General features: G+C 32.0%; 1 protein-coding gene across 34 annotated transcripts in view; it reads right to left on the reverse strand.

Annotated features, from left to right (window-relative positions):
• Positions 1–22603, reverse strand: part of Hr3 (nuclear hormone receptor 3 ROR-beta) — a 111872-nt gene that overhangs the window by 17551 nt on the left and 71718 nt on the right. For 5 of the 34 annotated variants that reach the window (XM_085188932.1, XM_085188929.1, XM_085188928.1 and 2 more), the window contains exons 2-3: positions 10323–10423; positions 9440–10172 (exon numbers count right to left, since the gene is read on the reverse strand). The exons of 17 other annotated variants lie outside the window; for them this stretch is intronic. In XM_085188932.1, coding sequence (XP_085045058.1) covers positions 9440–9746 — 307 coding nt within the window. In that variant the 5' untranslated portion in view covers positions 9747–10172; positions 10323–10423. Of the gene's footprint in view, positions 1–9439; positions 10424–22603 lie in introns of all 34 variants that reach the window. 12 more of the 34 variants (XM_085188925.1, XM_085188923.1, XM_085188922.1 and 9 more) reach the window with 5 other exon arrangements.

Raw genomic sequence — 22603 nt, forward strand, 5'->3', positions numbered from 1 at the left:
TATACTGTTGCGTAATAGCATGTGTTTATATGTAGACTATAAACGGAGAATGTGTAGTGACTGATCACTCACAATTATATCATGAATATACGTAGTGAGCCAGAATCTGAGTAGGTAAGCATGACGGTTGTGGGTTCAATTCCGACTCTTAGAGAAAGATTATCTGAAGGAAAAAATAATTAAGTTGCTTTGCGTTGCAAACGTTGCTTTTTTCAGCATATAACAAAGAAGGCAGAGGGAACCAATTCTTCAATCCTCGAAACGCTTCTCGTGTTGCCTTGTTACCACAGCGAGGAAATAAAAACAATTCATTCCCCGAGTACGAATCGAACCTACACCAACCATCACATGTGCATTCGACAGTTTCTACGGCAGGTGCGTGAAGATTATATCTTCTAAAACGGAGACTTCATATTTTATTCCTTTTAGTAATATCTCTGTAACTCTACTCTATATTTAAAAAAAAATATATAAGTACCTAACAACCTTTAAAATCCTCCATATTGGTCATTAAATAGTTGTATAAATTAATATATTTTTAATCATTTAATCGTAAATCCACGCATGAAGTCAATCGACTAATTAATAATAATTGGATAAACACTTAAATAATAATTAATTGAAACAAATTTTGACATATGACTAAAATTGTGTGGTATTTTATAAAATATTTTAAATTGTACGATCAAGAATTTAAACAAAAGTAACGTACGATATAGCCGTGATAGTCATGGGTTCAATTTTAACTTAACTGGAGGTTTATATCTTTAATATAAAACTAATATCTTATAATATTAGCTGAAGAATTTGTTTGGTTGAACGTGATAATCTCAGGAACTACTAGTTTGAAAATATTTTTTATGTTAAATATTTTATTTCTCGATTACTACATTATTGTTTATTATATTTGCATATTTGAATCTTATTTCGCCTGTAAACGCGGCGGCTGTGGGTTCGATTCCCATTCGGCGGAATTAATTAACTAATTAATTAATTATTTCATATTTTCACTTTTTAAAATACATAATAAAGAACATAGCCCACATGAACTACCCACTTAGGATTTATCACGTGTCATACAACTCTTAGCTATTTCCTATTAAGCACAGTTAACTAAACTAAAAGTTAACTTTCCATTTAAAGATATAGTAATATATCACTAATCTCTCCGTTCAAAGTAAACAGCTTACTTTAAAATCCATCAGTAGCCCTGTGACACACTTTAGTAGGAAGTATGCCCTTATTCCAAAACAATAGCAATTAAAAAGCGTAACTGTTATAAGAGACAATAGTGTTGCATAACTATAGTGGAAATTATCGAGCAATTTCGTTTAATACGCGCATATCCCGCTGTAAGCGGGCAGAGATGATATAGTGGTAAGACTCTCCGTTCCGTAAAAACTGCAGGATTTCAAGACATTGCATGTTGATGGAGAGGAAAACTGAAAATTATATATAGATACATATATTTTAGATAAGAAATGAAAAATACTTTTAGAAATCGTCCAAGAGGAAGAGAGGAGAGAATCCCGTTAAAATTTTTGTATGTTTTTAAAAACGTGATTTTATTATAGTTATTCCCACGAGTGGAGAGGATAGAGTATAATGGTGCGTTTGTGGATTGAACCCGCCACCGTCACACTTACTGTCAAATGCTGTACTACTTCGCCAGTATGGACCTAACATCCTCTCTATCCGGCTTAAAGAGGTGTTATCCTGTTTATAATCTACATAGCCAGTTGAAGTATAATCATATTAGAACCATTGACGTGACGCACGAAGGACGGAATTTGAAATTGTTTATACATGTGATGGTAACAGATTCAAAGATAGGAATTATAATTTCGCTCTGGTCGCGGTGTTGAGTTTCGCCACTCAACAATGACTTCAAAATTGAGTGGAAAGTGATGATTGAGTGGAAAGTAGTGTGTCTTATCACTAAGATTCCTAATCTGTTTTGCGGGATAAAGCGTGAAGGAAAATAACTTTTAAATACCAATTAGGTATATTTATAACATAATTAATATTATGTTTCCGGTGAGATAACACAAAAATTTGAAAATAGAATCTGTTATTCTTAATAAGCTTGCAAGTTATGGGTATCCTACCAATAAAAACTATTAATAAAATATTATTTAATTAAAATACGCGTGTTTATTATATATTTTTAATTTGTTTTCTTTTTTAAATAAATTAATACAAAAAAATATAATATTAAACCATATGAATGGATCAATGCAATACAATGCAGTGCAATGCAATGTACATCAAACACGGGAGTCCAATGCACTCGGTCAGCTGTTCGTGACGTCACGGGTCAGTGACACCGGATTGTATCACGTCGTGTGACGTCACAGGGTGGGTGGGGTCTGAATTTTGTATGACTTGTTGATTGCCATTGGAATTTATATGTGTTTAATCATATTTATATATGTGTTTAATCATATTCATTAATTTCAGAAAATACTTTTGAACTAAATATGTCAGTTAGATATATTAAATTTTAAAAAAGGTGTTCATAAGCGGAATTTGTATACGACGGCTATAGATTTGAATCTTATTTCCCTTGGAAAATTTGACATGTAAGATTTACTCGTATTGTTGCGAATTCTGCTACTTAGAACGGAATAATTTTAATTAGGTGAAAAAGGGAAAAAAGAGAGATTTATATAATCGAGAGAAAAATATAATGCACTTATTCTAAGGATTGAATATTTATTAAAATTTATATTTTCAATTCTTCGCTCTGGTGTCGAGGCAAAAGGGTGGCGTAGAGGCATAGTCTGCCACTCAGCACGCCATGACTGCAGAATTCGGCGGAAAGCGGAGAACAGAGTGTCTTGACACTAGTTTCCCTCTGCCTGTCATACTGTGTGCGGGATATTGCCTGATTCTGATTTAATTAGATTTTTTTTTATTCTAGGGCTACAAAATCGCATTTAAACAATCTTATTCAACTCTGTAGTAGTGTTATCACTACACACACCCACATACGTCACACGTCAACGACCCCGGCCAAATCCGAACATCGAATTTGAATTTTAATCTGAAAGTCTGTACGGTACTCGAGATATACTAGAAAACTAACAGAAAATGAACCTTATATAACCGTAATAAAAACCATTGGGTGTACTAAGTCTTAGTGTATTTAAGACTTTATGGACGAGGACATAAGAACGTATAAATTGACTGTAAGATAGGTGAATGCCCTCGGTTGTCCGAATGTTGTATACCTTTGAACGCAAGTTTTGCCCGTAAAAGACATCAATTTGGACCCTATTACAAGGCGGTAATGACTAAAATTGACTGTGCCAATTAATTACGAATATTCCCAGAATAGTTTAAATGGTAGAAAAATTTTATAGCCTCTAAGGACTAGGTTTTTAAATTTTTGAATTTTACGACTTCAAAAAATAATAGTCGGCTTTTCAATACTGTTGGTTCCACGCATAGTTTAGTTAGATACGGTCCAAATAAGATGTTTTAGTGGGAAGTCTTTCTACTAAATAAGACACTAGTTTTTAATGTTAAATTGTTATAAAGATCTGAATCTGCAAAGAAAAACTTTCAGGTTATTACTGAAAAATAAATAAGATGGCGTTATTTTTTTTAAATGTAACATCTAAATTACGGAACATTCTCAAAAAATGCTAGTTAAGGCTTGTACTTGTAGATCTTTCAAAATACGCGACAGATTTTGATGTGATTTTCTCTATAGATCAGAGTGATTCGAAAGGTAGATTTGTTTGTAAACTTGCATATTATATTAGACTAAAGTAGAATATAACGGAAAGTCATTAAAAACTTTTTTGGGCACTAAACAACCGGTAGATAATAAAATAACTATAATCATAATATTATAGTTCTATTCTTAGGAGGGCGTTTATCCAGGAGTGGGCGTTATAAGACTATATATAATTATGATAATGCCGTCATTGCGCATCAGCACAGCGTCTAAAAGTAAACATGAGGGTTTTGGGTTCGATCCCACTCGCGGGAATGAATTATTTTCATTTCCACGCTTTTCAGTAAGAACACAGCACGGCGTTGAGTTCCGTCAGTCACAATGTCTCGAAAATTACGTGAAACGCAAAACACAGAAAGTTTTAACACCGGTTCTCTCCACGTACCCTTCTGTATGTGTTACTCTATTCCACGGGAGCTAAGCCGCGACCTAAACACTAGTATTTATATATTTGCAATAGTGTAGTCGAGAACGTAGAATGGAGTGACTTAACACTAACTCTTCCTTACTAAAATGAGGACCAGTAAATAAAAAACAATTATAACTAGATTCATATCTAGTTGTAATTCTTTTTTATTCTTTTTCATATTGCTAATTTATTTGTATAGTTTTATTGCTCTGTTTACGTTCGAAGTTGAAATTCCAATTATATTTAGTTTTGGCCACTGATCAGCTGAACTGATGAGGCTATTGAACTTATCTCGGGAACTATGGTTATAATATATAAAATTATGTAATATGTCTGTCTGTTCCTGGTTCTTCCCAAATAATTTAATGAAAAATATAAAAAAAAATATTATATGTATATGTAGTATACATGTTTATCAAAGAGGAGAGCTTCATCCATCCATATCCAACACTCAGCAGCGTAAGCAGAGGGAACGTAAGCAGAGGGAAGTGTTAAGAGACAAAAAGGAGAGATATATATAATATTTAGATTTCTCAAAATACCAACGGAAACGGGAAAAAACGAGATATTCCATTTTGAAGTCCATACAAACAAAGTTGTTGGCTATGATTAGTACGAAATAAACGTACAAGCTTTCAGTGCTGCAACACTGCAAGGACGTCTGTTGCAATATACACGAGTAGTGTGTTAGTGTTACTATTTACAATGTTATATACAACTATTTCTACCGTTTAGGCGCAGTGACGCAGTCTTACTGCAAATGTGATGGTTATTGGTTCGATTCCCACTTAGGAAAATTATTTTAATTATTTTAGTGAGTAAAAATTATTTCTTGTAGAGAGAGACAGCTCGGCATTGAGTTTCGCCATTCAACACGCGATGTCTTGAAAAAAATCGCGGAAAGTGGGGAACGAAGTGTTTTAACGTTAGATTATATGCGGGATACAGCGTGAAGCTGTTTATTTGCTAACTTCATCCATCATATCATAACTAAAGTTTTCATTTTCATAAGTGAAAAACGTGGAAGAGAGTGCCTACACACTAAAAAATTCAATGAAAACGCTTGTTGAATGAAAGTAGCATGCAAGTTAACGAAGCCATTAATTAGTTCTTAATAAAGAGATAAGTATTTAATTTAAAATTACAATACATAAAAATAAATTATTTTTTTAGTAAGCATTCTTGTTATCAAATACTTGCGGTTATCAAAAACGAATATATTAATTTGAAGTACAATCTAGGTCCCTCAGGCCACACATGCACGTCCTAGCCACGACAGTGACCTAATATCAGTGTTATCGAAACTGAACGTAATTTGCAGTGACGCAGTGTGACGTCACAAGGCAACTGACCTGTGACGTCACATTTTTTAATTCAATTCAACTTATGTTTATTTTTTTTATGTGAACCTTTTTTTTTTGTTCGACTGTTATTTTTTTACGTGTGGCCTCAATTTGAAAAGTGCACTTTTGGTGTGATTTTTTTGTTTAATGAAAATAGGCATATAAATTGTCCTTGTCCATAAAAAAATGTATGAAGTATTTTCGTTGAATTAACTAAATTATGCATTTTATAATATTGGTTTTTCTTATTTTTTTTACCAGAGCGGGGAAATGGGAATTGAACCCACAACTGTCGCGATGTCAGATGCTGACCCAGTACGACAGCTTAATATAATTTTAACTATCGTTTTAATGGCACTTTAAATCTGTAAGAAAACTATTGTCATGATGACGTCGGCACTTTTTACGTTACTTAAAATCTTATTAATGAATCACAAGCACTGTATTCCAGTAGTGTATAAAAATAACACCTATCAATACATACATATATCAGTCCATATTTCTCTTTTATCCATCAATTTAGGTATCTCAACGGGAATTGAACCCATAACCATCACATCGGACAAGCCTAAATGGAACGTTGATGACGTTTTGCATTATTATATTTTAATCAGTTTTACAATTTTAAATTAAAAAGGGGAGACATACAGGAGTCTAGAATATGAACCTCCCATTGCGTTTACAGTCACATATTGTAACTGTGCAACGATGACTTCAATTATATTATTTAAAAATATATAATTTTTGACAAAAAATATAAGTAATTCTCTATAAAAATGACTTGAAAGTTTATTTTTTTGTGTACTCAAAGTATATTTTGATCAAAATGACAGCACATACGGCCCAAAATAAAAGTGACAGCGTGACATCACACCAGAGGCCAACAACCGACAAGGCGAGTCAATGACTTTTATTTCACATTTTTATAAATGTACTATCTCGATAAAATTGTGAGATTAAAGAAATTATGTTGCAAACGTTTCTTTTTTGTTTTTGATATGAAAAAAATTAAAAAGATACTTAATTTTTTGTTTATTTGTCTATAATATTACGAATAAATATTTTTTTTTATATTTTTGTTATTTAATCTTTAAGCTTTTTTAAATTAACCTACACAGTTCTTGATAAGCTTGAATAACAAATATTTAAAGAAACTCATTTACTTTACAGTCAATAGTTTTAGTGTAGATTTAAAGGCTTGTATTTTTATTTAAATCACAAAATAATCTCCCTTTCTTTAACTAAATACAAAGAAAATACTCAAGTCCCTTCTTATTTTTTATAATAATACACACTTAGCACGAACTACTTAGTTTTTACGAAACAAATTCGACCAATCAATGGACAGAGTACAGACGGTTGTAAAACGATTGAGTAACAGCAAGTCAAAGTGCAAACTGTGTCAAGTGCATTCACCCCACGAATCTGACACGTGCATCTCTCATTTAGTGTTGAAACGGCACAAGTGCATTGCATCTGTTTGCATTTTATACTTTATTTGCTTAACAATAGCGTTTTAATTTGAATAGTTATCGATGTGAATAAAATTTTTGAGTTATGTAAGCATTTTTAAATTATTGTTCTTATGGTTTGCGATGTTCTCCGCATACTAGCTAGCAAGGCATAGGAAGGAAGTGTTAGGACACTCCGTTAACTACGCACCGTCTAATTTACCAGACATTGTTAGCAGAGAATCGAAACCATAATCGTTGTGTGTTCAGGTTGACGATGTGCCACTGCGCCACAAACGTCTCAAGTAATATAAATGAGGATAAATACAAATAAATGAAGACAAAATCGATAGAGCTAAACGTTTCTAATAGCTGCAACTACCTAAGTGCTGTCCTAAAATTTTAAATAATTACAAAATGGAATCTGCTATTTTAACCCAAATTTTGGTATAATTAACACGAATTCGAAACAAAGAAATATGGCTAAGTGGAAAAATCTAGGGCGAGCAATTTAGATCGTTCAAGATAATTAACTTATTAGTGATTTTTTTAGGACATATGACGTCCTTTTAATGATTTGACAGTAATTAACTGATGCCAATATTATATGTGGCTTATAGTAACTACTTAATTTTTTTTTATTCTCCATTTCCCGCAAAATATTAGGGGCGTTGAAATGTTAATGGTGGAACTAAACACTGCGCTTGGTCTCGACGCCAAACTGAAAAAATGAAAATATTAAATAGTTCATTTCCTCGTATGGGAATGGAACCCATAATCTGTCGTGTTTATAGTCACACTCTTTTGACCCTGTACCACGACTGACCACGTAACTTCTGGCTGAACTTAATGGATGGAAAAATCTGCTTTATCTTACAGCAGAGTAGGCACAGATCTAATGTCAAGACATTTCGTTCTCCGCTTTCTGCCTAACTTCAAGACAACAGCTTCACGCTGGAACGCCATAAAATATCCTTTACAAATAAATTACTTAGAAAATGACCAAATTAAGAGTTTTAAGACCATTGTCAAACAATGGGAAAGAAATCGAAAAACTCATGTTTTAAAATATGTACAAATTTCTATCGAAAAAGAAAGAAAATATACATAATATACTTATACTAATTAAACGTAATAAGCTAAAGATGAATGTACGCATTTATAATTTAAACAAATTAGTAATTAAATAAAAAATAATCACACAAGACTGATATATATACATAAAAAGTTATACCAGTTTTTTCTTTAATCGGCCTATTAAATATTTAGTTATAACATTCGATATTGATAATATTAGAACAAATAGGAACTTTGGATTTATTGGAGTGACGCACTATAATATACCTTACATTCAATATTGATATTGCTCCAGACGAACGTATTTGATGATAATTTTTAATATATTAATAAAGTTGTATTAATTATATAAATAAAGAAAGCCGTCATGGCTTAGTTGAATAGTCTATGCTGCAGTGAAGTGGTTTCCATTCCTACTCTGGGAAAAAGGCAAAGGGCGTGGTTGTAATCCGCAATTTAATGCAAAAGGGGAACGGAATATCTTAACACTAAGTTTCCTGTGCCTATCCTGTGTGCAGGAAAAAGTGTGTATCTGCTTTATTAATAAAGTGAATATACAAGGAAAAAGTGACGCAGTGACAGCATCTGACGAACTGTCATTCAAAACGCAGTGTCTCTAATTCGGGCATAAAGTGGAAAACAGAGTATTTAGACACTAGGTTATCTCTGCCTCCCTAACTATGTCTGGTGAAGTATATACATTATACCTACATATATATTACGAACAGAAATTGATTTCACATTTACTTAAAAACAATCTTATTGTAATTAAGAATTACAAAACTTAGAGGATTTTCCAAAATTTCTACGGGAACAGAATATATGAAATTAGTTTTACAGTCCACGCAAACGAAGTTGCGGACTACAACTCGTATAATAATAATAAAATTACGTTGTTTATTACATTTTTTAGCACAAAACAGGCTATGGATTAAAGAAATCAATATTAGTAGGCTTCACGTATTACATAACGTTGGCCGTAGGGATGTAGAGCTAAGTGAAAACCACTGAAACTTTTGTAAAGCTTTTATCATGAGAGACTTTTAAAAGAAATTTACCCATTTGTGTCTCATCACTATTAGAACTTTTTAACTTTTAAAAAAAGTAATATCAAGTTTAAAAAAAGATATATCTAAATATGTATGTAGCTGCTCAGCTACATACATATTTAGATATGGTTTGAAGTTTTTTATTTTAATTTCTGTCTCTTTTCATAAAAAACAAATAAATAGACTTGAAAGAAAAATAATATGCGACCTTCAAGTGCGTGGGCAAAGTTGGTTAGATAGGTTACTCACTATATTTATATAATATTAAATATTTTTATAATAAACTAGGATATGTTATCAAAACTCATACTATTTTAACATATTTGTATAAGGAAAAAATAAAAAAATACAAAAAAAACACTGACTTTTACCTCTTATAGAGTTGGCAGCTTTCTTGTCCATGAACATTCCTGATATAGAGGAACCAAACATCCCATCACTATTCCCTGGTGGCGGAGACGTGCTGTCTGCAACAGATCCTGATGTGATATCCATTCCCATCTGGTTGTGCATCACACCCTGGACTTCCGTGTGGGGTTCCCTCTTGAGCTGCATGCCCTGGGGCAGATTCTGTCCCTGGTGCAGCATAGTCGAGGCCGAGGAGTGGCCTCCATGCTGATCAGGAGGCCACTGAGATCCAAACAGCTCGTGGAACTGGCTGTTATTCATCATATTTCTTAACAGAACTTCTTAAGTGACTTTTGAATAATTGAGAACCTTCGCGAATCGTATTCGCATTTCGGCCTAACTAATATCACTCAATTTGGTGTTCCTTGTATTTATGTAAAATTAGTTTTTGTTTTCAGTTTCCGACTTTGTCTAAGGCAACTCTTCACACCATAAGATTTTTTCGAAAAATTTTATGGCACCGTCTAATTATTTAAGCACCACTGCATTAACTGATAAATATGTTCCGGCCGAGCGGCGATGTAAGATTTCTTTTCGCGAAGTTTAATTCTGGGATTAACTTTTTGAAAAGTAACAAGTTTTTTGGCATTTTGTTGCCGTGGTCTCTATTTTATTCGCTTCGTCTGTCTTAAATAAACATTCTACTAAGGCACTGTTATATTTATTGTAAAGTTCACTTGTTCCCGTATACTGTTTAAGGAAAACACAAATATCTGTAAACAGAAAACCAGAGCAGAAAAAAGTGTTTGAATGAATTAAGAAATAAGTTTTAGTATTTGAGAACCGATTACCGATTTTAGCGAACCGATGGCCATCGGTTGTCTAAAATCGCATCATTACGTGAAAACTAGCTCTGATACTCTGATGGCACGCTCCAATCAACGTAACTTGGTCACACGCACTAAAAGGCACTGTCACATTAAAAATATACGTTCACCTCACTGTAAGGAAAAATTTGTACGTTATATTTTGTACTATAGGTTGTTCACAACTCGGCTTCGCGTTTGCGACTGGAGATGTCGACGCCGGGACGGCTCGAACCAAACTGACGCATTGACGAATCTTCGGGCCGGGCTAACGAAAAATTATATATTTTTTCATTCGGCCGAATAATCAACTTTGGAAGATAGTTCAGTTACCCCCAACGGTCGGAATTGGCGAAAATTTTGGCCAAATTGACAGTTTAAGACGGGAATTCAGTGTTAGCTCTAAGGTAGGGTGCGTAACGTCCCAAAAACGTAATTAGAAGTAGGAAAATATTTGCAGGGCCCGAGTAATTAAGATATAAAGCGAGCGGACGATGTCGTGTGGTGTATCGATGTGTGCGCGCGCCGCGTCCGCACGCACACGACCGCACGCACACAGACGCGCCGGCGTCACACCGTGTCGTTGACCCCGAGACCCAAACAAAGTGGATTTCGGTGAAAAGCTATTGAACTCTAGTTCGGGACTTTAGACGCTTGCATTTTTTGGCAATTTGATGAGCAATTTTTTTTTTTAATTTTAATTTTTTTTTCGAAACGTATTTTTTTTAATTTTAAGCCATGACGTCACCATCGAAGACTAAACAATGTCATCATCAAAAATAGTCATATCTAATAGACATTTTTTTAAATATATTTTTTTTAATTATGCTGTTACGTCACAACAAGGTCGATGACCCCGGAAAATATTGTCAACCGGTTATGTCAATTTTCATTCTGTGCTGGGATCTTTCCATATGAAATTTATATGTTGAATCATTCATTTCGAAGCTAATCTGTCCTTTTCATAGCCTTTTATTATTTAAATAAACGTTTTAATTTACTTAATATCATGGAAAACAATAATAAGAAAATATGACGCCCATAACGCCCAGACCATATAAAGCTATGTATTTTTTCAAATAAACTATAGACTATAAGAGTAACTCTAAGCCTATCTATAAAAGTATTAAAGAAGTAGTTTAATAAACTTTAATATACACATACATTTGTTACAATATCTGTACATACTGTGAGTCATTAACACGATGATACCACCTCTATCATATTTATTTATTTTTAAATGAGTATTATATTATTATAAATGTTATTTAAACGGCGTTTAATTCCGCCTCTGCACGCAATGTCTCTGCCTAACCTGCTTTATGTAGGATAGAGCACTGACAAAAAATGGTTTTTTTCTCTCTTTATATTTTAAAAAGTTTTTCTCTTCTCCATTCATAACATTGACTTGACCTTGATTAATTCATATAATGAAACTATTTCATTTATATTATATTGTTTGTCTGTTGTTTTTTTGTTTTTGTTTTGTTGTAAATAATTGTTTTTCTAACAATTCATTATAATTATATTTATTAACGCGCTACTCTCAGTAATTACTAGTACGAATTTAATAATTATTTTTGTGTTGAAAAATCCACTTACAGAGTGATCTATTTTTTTTACTGAAGCTACTATAATTAAAAGCACCTGCTGAAGGGTTAACTTATAATTACGTATTTAAATATTATCGTCCAAAAATCTAAACTAAGAATAAGTATTGTAATAGTTTTATTTTTATATCCAGATAAAATTAAAGAAGGTTAAGTGAAATAAGTTAACATAACTGTGGGTTCGTCCCAGGAATCCAAAAATCTAAGAAAAGAAAATCTTAGATAAGAAAGGGCAGTTTTAAATACCGTCACTTTTATGCAACGCAATGTCTCGAAAATTTTTATAGTGCATGGGGAATGTCTTACATTCAATTTCCTGTGCTGTATATACATTATAAAACGATTTTATATTTTCTATAACATTCTAATATAAAAAACTGAAATTTTCAACATGTTTACTCAAATTTCACAACATCTCTACATCCACAACGTTTGCCTTCCAAATCTCCCAGATAAAAGATTAATTTTAGAAATATTTCCACGCCTTGTATATAAACACTAGTTTCTTAATAAAATATTATTAAATATTTTTATTGATTTTTAGGCATTACTATAATAAATTAATATTATAGGATATTATTAGAGATTATTGGCGCAATGGACCTCGTCTATCTGTAACGCAATGATTGTGGGTACGTTTCCCTGTTCCAGTATGAAGTACGGCGATGCGGTAAAGTTCCGTTAATTGAACGTAGGAAAACAGAAATCTTAACCTGAGGTTTCCTTCACCTTCCACCTTTCTATACAAGAAAAAGCTCGAAGCTTAATGTGATATTCTCCAAGAACTTTTAATTTAGTTTAATCTAAAGTATTTACTTTAAAAAAAAATTAAAGGAAAAATAAAGTATATTTTCAATATATGGCATACAGCGTGACACAAAAAAAAACAAAAATATAAAACATAAATTAAGAATATTTAACATAACCTCTTTTCGACAGTCAGTTAAGGCCACATGGGGCGAATCAATAACCGCGGTGACGTCACAAGGTCGCCTCCACAGCGTGGAAACGGGAAAATGGCGGCGGGGAAATTGGTGAAGTATGGATTTTTGGGAGTCTTTTATATATATATCATGTAGGTGTTTTATATACATATTTTTAGCTTCACGTCATATCCCGTACTTAGCAGGTTAGAGAGAATTTAGTGTTAAGAAACTCAATTCCGTTGCTCTTTCTTCTTTAACGTGCAACATTAGTTTTAGAGTATTGCTTAAAAGTGAGCAGTAAGCGGTAATTCGTAATCTCTTCAACCTCCAAATCATCCACAATCATCAATCACTAATTAAATATATGTATATATCTGAATTCTCACACTTTTTCTTTTATTGAAAACCGCACGAAAATCCGTTGCGTTATTTAAAAATATACATGCATCAGTGGGAAGCAACTTTGTATACTATATATAGACAATTTATATTTTTTTTACATTCTGATTTGAACTTGCAACGATCGCGTTTCATTTCGAAACTAAGCTATTATAGTCTAATCACGTAACAACGGAACATTCAAAACGGAAGTCACACTAAATAATATTTGTAACAGTATTTATTAATTTATTTTAAACTGTAGAACAATTTCACAGTTTTCTATCTATTTCTATTTTCATGTCAAAGTTTTGTCTTGATTTGAAACTCACGGTATATGGTACCGTTGTTAAATATAATGGTGATAACTTGCTGTAAATTCATTAATTAAGAAAGTTACTATTTTTTATAATTTTCAGTTAGTTTTCAAGATATTCTTTTCCCTAATGTCTGCCCGTTTCATTAGTAACTCAATTAGAACATATCTTAATAATATGTAGGAATACGATTTGTCACTTATTATATTTTTGAACCCATATTAAAAAATAACTTAAAATATAACGAGATATTTACTCACATTAAATTTTAAACAGACAGAAAATTGGATTTAATGGTTAAGTCATTTTATATAGATAAATCTCTCCTTGAATTTAAATTCCAAATACTCTTTACTTATTTTTAACTTATGTAAATATTTTTAAATCATCAAATGAACATATCTCTACCACCAGCTCGTAAGGCAGTTTTGCTAAGAAAAGCCGGCAACATACGCAACAATTGTTCTTACAGAGCAAAATTTTGAATATACATACAATATTATATCACATATAGAAAGAGGATAAAAGAAGAAAGAAGAAATGTTAATACCTTCCTCGCTCTGGTATCATAAATCGTGGCGTTCAGTTCCGTCACTCAACACGCAATGTCTCGAAAAGTGGGCAATTGAGATATGATGAAGCTTTTTCCGTTCTGTTCTCCAATTCCCACCTAATTTTATAAGGTCAACATTAAAAATTAATACATATATATATATATATATATATATATATAGCTTCACGCTGTATCCCGCACATAGCAGAGGGAACCTAGTGTTAAGACACTTCATTCCCCATTTATATATATGTATATATATTTTATATAAAAAAACAGATTTTTGCCAATTTATAGCACAGTATAACATAGCTTCCACTGTGTTACTATCGGTGCCATTGACCCGCGTTTGGGGGTTCGCCGACCGGCCGCCGAACCGAGATAGTAATATTGATCGATCTGAGTGACAGTTATACGTCATGACCAGGAACACTTTGAATAGGACACTTGGAGGAATTCCGCCATTGTTAAGTTATTTAATATTTTTTGGGTAAATTCGGCGTTTAATTCCGCCACGTAACACGCAATGTGGATTCAGGAGGACAGTGAATCGAGTATCTTAACATTAGGTGCTCTCTGCCTACCCTACTACATGCGGGATAGAGCGTGAAACTAAAAAAAAAATTCCAGGCTGACATTGGCATTTCTTCTAATAAAATAAAAGAGACAGCCCATCGAACCATAGATCTCATTTAGAGAAAGATTGAAATATTTGCACTTTTTGATATATTGCATCTTTGTATTTACATTTTTAATATGTAATAATTTTATTATAAATAAAAAAATATTATTAAAAAAATATATATTATAAATTATTATTTTTTATTATTAATAAATAAATAATTTTGCAATTACGTCATTGTTACGCCGAATAAGTGATATGACTTCTCCTATTATGAAATAAAAAAATAAAAATAAAGAAGCTTGACGGGAAAAATAGAGAAGTTATTTGAACAGGTATGTTTCTTTTATTTTTTGCATATTAAAAACATAAATATATAATTATATATTAAACACTTATTAAAAGCATATAGTAATATAATTAAGAACATTTCAATTGTATGTATGTCTGTTTTGACAGTTGTAACAATTCATAAACTTGGCTCAAAGGATTAAAATGAAATTTAGTTCACAGATAGCTTGTAATCTCCTACTATAATACCAAATAAAAAATGTTTTATTAAGATAATTTATTGCTATAAAAATGAGGTCGTCGACTGTAATCGTAGTGGTTGTGAGTTCAATTTCCACTCGGGGTATGACTATATTAAAAAAAATCAGCTTCACGCAGCATCCCGCAACCTAGTGTTAAGACACTCTGTTCTCCACTTTCCGCCGAATTCTAAAGGCATTGTGTGTAGAGAATGACTATATTATTTTGTTTTTATTTATACTTTGCTACCGTGAGAGAAAAAACGTTTTTTTGATTATAAAAATCGTTTTTTTGGGTCCTTGGTTTACTACATAAAATCATATGAAAATAAAATATTCGACAAAATACATAACCTTATTATAAGTTACGACGATTTATTTAGACTTATAAAGAAATAAAAATTGTCACTATATAATCTGTTTTCGTAAATTAAGTAGGTTATCATTTTCTTTGTTTATATTGAGGTATTTTTACAAATCCTATAGATAAGAGTTTAAAACTTTTTTTAATAATACTATAAATATAAAAAGTCCCATCCTGTATCCCGTATATAGCAAAGAGAGTAAGCAAAGTGTAATATTAAGACACTCTAAATCCCTAAAAATAAAGAAATAGCCTGGAAATTTTGCAGGTAGTTAAAACCACTAATTTAATGATTTTGAATGATTTATTAAAAAAAAAACATTCCATAGAGACATTATTAGAGTCAATACAAACGCTGCTCTTAAAAAAATATCATAATTTATAATGAAAGTGTCAAAAGAAACATTATTAAAAAGACAAGACAAAATTACGATCTATAACTTAGCCTTATTATGATAAATTTGGATTACATACCATATATGGGCATGAATATTAATCATTGTATCCATTAAGTATAGCCATTTAGAGGCTGTATTTATGTTAGTGAAACTTTAAGAGAACGATAGTAAAAGTAAGCTTATTGATAATAGAGGTTGCTTAATGTTTTAAAATTGCTGACTATTATGTCTGTGCCTTTTTTTTGTGGCCTCGTTATTTTTTTAAGAAAATTTTGAGTAAAATAATTCTTTTTGCTCTTTTGAGGGTATTTTAAATATATATTATTTATAACTTCTTTTCTATGACTTTTTTTTTCATTTATTATTAACTTAAATTATTTAACTGGTAGTAAGATAAGACTGAATGGAGTGTTTTAACACTAATTATTTTATGTCTACCTTGCTATATGCAGGATATAGAGTGTATCCAAAAAAATATTTTAAATATACATACATATTTATTTATTAAACAAATGAATGGAATTTATATACCATTTTTGTTACAAAATAAATAATTTATTCTTGCTTACACAAATGAATCACACGTCTTACTTAGTTTCAAAATAACAATCGACTTAGTTAATTACTTTGAAATGAATTACGCATTTCAGTTCACTTCTTTACATAAAATAATATTATAAAGGCATTCATAGTAGGACTCTACGTTTACCATGAAATAAAAGAAACATCAATATCAAATCGAAAAAGACAATTTTGTATACGTTAAAAACTGTTGTTTTTTTTTTAACTCTTATGAATCATTTAAACCTTAATAACAAAAGAAAATAGTTAAAAAATAAAATAAAAAGACATTAACAACCCTATTCTACAGCTACAATCAAATTGAAAAGAATAAAAAAAAAACAAAACGTCAATGTCAAATTCAAAAAATAGAATTCCCAACGCTCTGGCGTCACTCACCAACAAATACCACAAACGGGGAAGCGATAAGACGCGGCTACCCACGTGGTGGGTCAACGTCTGCTCTACTGCGCAACAGGGGTGACTGAACTGAGGCTACTATAAGTATACAGCAGGTGACTAATTGCTTGCGTGAACATGTTTTATATATTACTAGCGGGCGCGCGCAGCTTCGCTTGCGTATTTAAGGGTGAATTCTAATAACCCATGAAACATGTGTTCAATGAAATATTTTTAATTTCAAATTTTATAAAAATCGGTGGCGATTTAAAGATTTTTCCATACAAACTTTCAACCCCTTATTTGCACCCTTAGGGGGTGAATTCTAGAAAACGATGAAACACGTGTTCAATTAAATACTTTTAAAAATCTAAATTTCAAATTTTATAAAAATCGGTGCCCATTTTCAAAATCCCTTCTTAGTGGATGTCCAGATTACGAAAGTAAACATCTGTCTAAATTCCACGTTTCTACGCACAGCGGTTACGGCTGTGCGTGCGTCTTACCTCAGTCAGTGAGGACAAGTCCTTTTATATATATAGATAGCTGGGTTTATAGCTTCACGTTGTATCCCATATATTGCGGAATAAGGAAAGAAAATGTAGTGTTAAAACACCACTCTCCGTTAATTGACTTATAAATATTTTTTTGCGAAATTTAATTCTGAGAAATTGTGTGTTGAGAGAAGGAACTCAACGCCAGCCAGCCAGAGCAGGGATATTAAAATAAATTAAATATAATCATTCCCATATATTTTTATATAATTTGAGGCCGCGATGGCTCAGGAACCTACAACCAACACGTTCACAGTCAGTGTTATACTGTGTTACAAGTACCTTAAAATTACTACCCCCCAAAAAATATATGATATTTATATTGAAAAGTTTCTTATTTGGTAACCTCAGTAATGGTGAATTGTTGGAATATATGAAAAAAATATAATAAGGAACTGTATATACGTAAGGTATTTTATAAAAAGGCTGATTCACGCGAGTTGCAAGTCCCTGACCCGTAATTTGGGGGGTCGTTATTCGACCTTCAGGCCGTTTGCCTCTAAGGGCGGGTGAATAGAACGAGGTGGTTACAGAAACATAGATTCATCAACCTTTCCGTATAATTTTTGATATATGAATCACGATTTTTTTGTGTATTTGTGAAATATTGTGTAATAAAATCCGTTGGTTTCACATTTTTCTTACATTTTTTATTTTTAGCTTCCCGCGGTAGCCTGGGCATAGCAGGATAATCAGAGGAAACCTGGGAACCTAGTGTTAAAACACTCCGTTCCCATTAAGACTTAATCGTGTATTTTTATTTTTATCTACCAGTGTTTATAGTCTACCGCAAAGTGTTTGAAACGTCGGGTTTCCCAAAATGTATACAACTAAATATATATGATTAATCAGGTTTAACAGTCATTTACAATATTGTTAAATTTTATTTGTAAATTTATTTACTTTTTTGAGGTTTTGTGCTTGGTAGGCAGAAAGAAGGTACTTGTAAGACAGTTGGACAGAACTTTTACATACATCTGTAATCTTTTGTGCTCATCTGGCAGGTTTGAAACGCCATCATTCAAGAACTAAACATGACATTATAAACCAACACTTAAATTTATATAACAATATAAATAAAATATTTATATAACAATTTATATAACAATATAAATTTAATATAAAAAATTATAACTTAAAAAATGTTTACGGTAATATAAGTTTTTCTTGTATTTCATAATATGAAATGAGTGGCATTGCGTGTTGAATGGTGGACCTCAACGCCGCGATATATCTTGTTACCAGAGCAAGGAAATGAAAATATTAAATAATTCGTACCCCTGAAGGAGAATGAAAACCACAACTGTCGCCTTTACAGTCGGGAGCGGCCCTTAATTTGAGCATATAAATTAAGAATCTATATATAACTCTATCTACAAATACTGGGAGAACTACCAAATTTTTCATTGACATTTTCTACTTATTTACTCAATAAGCGTTAAAAAACCATAGCTAACAAAAACAGCTTTTCTTTTATAAACTCTGAATCTAAAGATATTTCTGTTAAAACCACACACAAGTCAAGGAACCGTCGTCTGTCACACACCAAAAGTTTATTTTCGAAACGACCTTGAAGACACTTTAAATCCCGACTAACGTCATATAATTATGGCGATTTATCAGACGAGCCGTCATTCGATTTTGGCATAGCGGCGATTAAAAAAAATATGACGTTTACTTTTTTTTTTTAAACAATAAACCTTTTTCATGTAAACGTCAAAAAAGTGACAGCCAACCGAAAATAATGGTTCGTAGACAAATGATTTTGTGTGTTGTGATTTATTGTGGAATTTTGGCTAGATTTTTTTATTGTAAAATATAGATACGCCATTTTGATTGAGACGACATTTTGTATTTTTAACATTTTTTAAAAATGTTTTATTTCACACTTAGAATTTTGTCACTAGCCTCTATGAGTTACGCCCAATGCTAACTTACTTTTTTAAAAATTTATTGTTATTTTTAACGTTATTTTTATAGTTATCCACATCATTTTTTAGGTATAAATTAAAGATAAGGACCAAAATTTTCCTGCTTCTAAGTTGATGGACCCGAGGTCACGTGCACTGCAACCTTACCAAGAGAATAATTATATTTTCACAAATGGGACTTGAACTCACTACCATCTTGTTTTTAACAGATATGATTACATACATATAATTCATATATTTAAAGGTTATACTGACGATTTTTCGACTAAGATTTTTGTTTAATAGGAATTTTCTTGGTGATTAAGAAAAGTCTATACATATATAATAAATAAGTATATTACATACTTATAAAATACATCATAAGCTAAATATACACTGGTTATACACTAAAATAGTGACCAAACAAAAAATTGAAGTGACTTCGTCGCGAGGACGTTGATCTCGGGTGAACAACCTATCACTGACCTATTCTTACAAACTAATATGTTATTAGAGCCTGTGTTTAGAGTTTTTTTCATAAACAAAATCTCTGTCTGCACGTTTGATGACATATTATTATATATTTTTCAGCTGCACGCTCTATCCCGCAGGGTAGGCAGGGAACTTAGTTTTAAAACACTGGCACTCTAGCCGCTGTCGCGTGTTGAGTGGAGGAAATAAACGCTGCTCTTTTTTTTAGTTCAGAGGGGAGACATTGAAATATTAAACAATTCATTTCCCCGAGCTGGAATCGAACCCACGACCGCCGCTTTTACAGTAACACGGTATATCACTACGACAACCTGAGTAAATGGGTGTGTTTATACCGGGTCACTAAATGCTTGAGTGATTCCCGTGGGATCACTGGAAAAAATGTAGTGACATATAAGTGATACCTAGTGACATATAGACATTGAATGTGGGCGTAGCCAATTATCACTATTTATTTTTCATCTATTTGAAGTTTTTTTTTTAAAAAAAAAAGAACCGTTATGGTACAGTGGTTTTATTGAAAAATCAGGACGTTCTGCTGTAGCGTGTCTGCCTGTAGACAAGACGGTTGTGGATTTGATTCTCACTCGAAAAATGAATTATTTTCATTTCCTCGTTCTGGTAACAAGATAAAGCCCGATGTTGCATTCCGCCATTTAAAACACCATATCTTGAAAATTGGCTGAAAAGTAGGGAATGGAGTATACTTAACATTAGGTTCCTTAAACCTATCCTGCTTACGGAAAAAAGCATAGGATTCTAGTTTGAATATGACAATGACGTATTTGAGTAAATTTTCTGTAAATTCAAAGTGCTGTTTACCATATTCTCCACTTACAACTCAAAGAATTTTCGCGGAGAGTGGAGAATTTATACGAAAACCAGTACATATCAACTCTGCTAACCACTTTCTTCATAACACAAAGCAAAATACCATAGGACCTACGACAACTGTACGCGGAAGTGCGACACGGGTCAATCAACGCTGGGTGAATTTTGGCACATTCAACCTCAATGTCGATAACCTTTGGTTTGCGCTTTACAATTACTGACTCGAGTTTGGGCTGAAATTACAATATTAAAATTATATTGTAAATTTTTTTGGAAATTTGAAAGGTGAAAAACAGGAGCGGATTCAAATCCCAAATTTTCCCATCAATTTTTTTTTACGTGTGGTTTTCAATATTCTTCTTAGATGTAAATGTAAAGTATATATAAAATAATATCCAAAAAGTATTTTTCTAATGAACATTTCCAAATAAATTACTTATTTCCATAGAAAAGCAATATTAAGCTAAGTTAATCTTAATAATGACTGTATTAGAAAATCATATCATGAAAATAAATGAGTCCATTGTGGCACAGTGGAATATCACCTGAGTGAAACGTAGTAGTTGTGGGATCGATCCTTACATTATAATATTAATTCATTTCTTGGCTTTGAAAAAAACGCGGCGTTGAGTTCCGCACTTAGTTTTAGAATACAGGTGGATTTTAGCAAACGGAATGTCTTGACACTATTTTATACGTTATGCGGAAAAAATCATATATTAATATCACTAAGCAATAAGTATTAGATAAGTCACTTTCGTTCAATATACCAAGTTGAATGACCGTCAAAAAATTCGCCGACCCCGCACAACGGTGCTTTGCTTTTGGCTTCCTCCTTTCTTATTATATACGTTAGATAATTGAATAATATATCAAAATATAGATAATTTTATTATCTTTCTTATTGTGTTAGTTTCATCAAAGTGGGTTCAGCCGTTTTTTAGTTATGAGCGAAAATGTAAACGTTATGTAATCTTGTTGTTTCAGTACATTGATCTTTAAAATGGATAAATTTAAAATTGAATATGATAGTGAAAAAAGATGATAGTTTTAGTATCACTAGGACCATGCTTGTTTTAGTGATTAGTTCAAATTCCACTACATTGATAAAATATGTATATGTTTCCCAGGTCCGGTAAGGAAAAGTGCGACGTTAAGTTACGCCACCCAGGAGCTTTTAATGGGTTGGAAGTAAAAAGAAATCACAATATTGTTTTATTTTGTAGGTAATATTTAATAAATAGTATTAGTAGAAAAAAGCCCAAAAAGATCAGTGGTCTAATATGTATTATACCTGTTTTTTATTGGTATTTTTCAATGATTATATTATTAAATATGTGTTAAATTTAAGAAAAAAAAGTAACCTTAAAAATAACATAACAGCAGTATAGATTTTATACTTAATTGGTAAATTAAAGGAAAATGACAACTATTGTTTTTAAAATCAACAAAATTATGCCAAAAGAATAAGAAAAACACTTAAATAAAGAAAATTTATAAGAAAAATACAAATTAAATATACAAAAAAGAAAATATATATATATGCGAAAAACGTATCTCAAACAGTACAATCAACTTTCGGTCGTTCGTTGAACCCGAAATTTCGGCGGTCATTCACCCGGTCGACACCCTGAGAGCGGGACAAATATACGTAATTCTATTTGTTAGAGAGAGACAGAAACACCATGTGATGTACAGGCCGCTTTTTAGATAAGAGGTAGGTATTTTCATTGTCTATTATTAATCAATTAGATTTTAACCGACTTTGATGAACGTAGTATGAAGCAAAGTGTTTTAAATATTTTTCTAGTGCTATTTAAAAGTCCTAGGAAGCAGGATAGGAACTCGCGCCTCTTGGAAATCGTCTTGA

Source organism: Heliconius melpomene, chromosome 7, assembly GCF_056956725.1.
Source record: "Heliconius melpomene rosina isolate 202511_hmr_F chromosome 7, ASM5695672v1, whole genome shotgun sequence".
Taxonomy (NCBI): Eukaryota; Metazoa; Arthropoda; class Insecta; order Lepidoptera; family Nymphalidae; genus Heliconius; species Heliconius melpomene.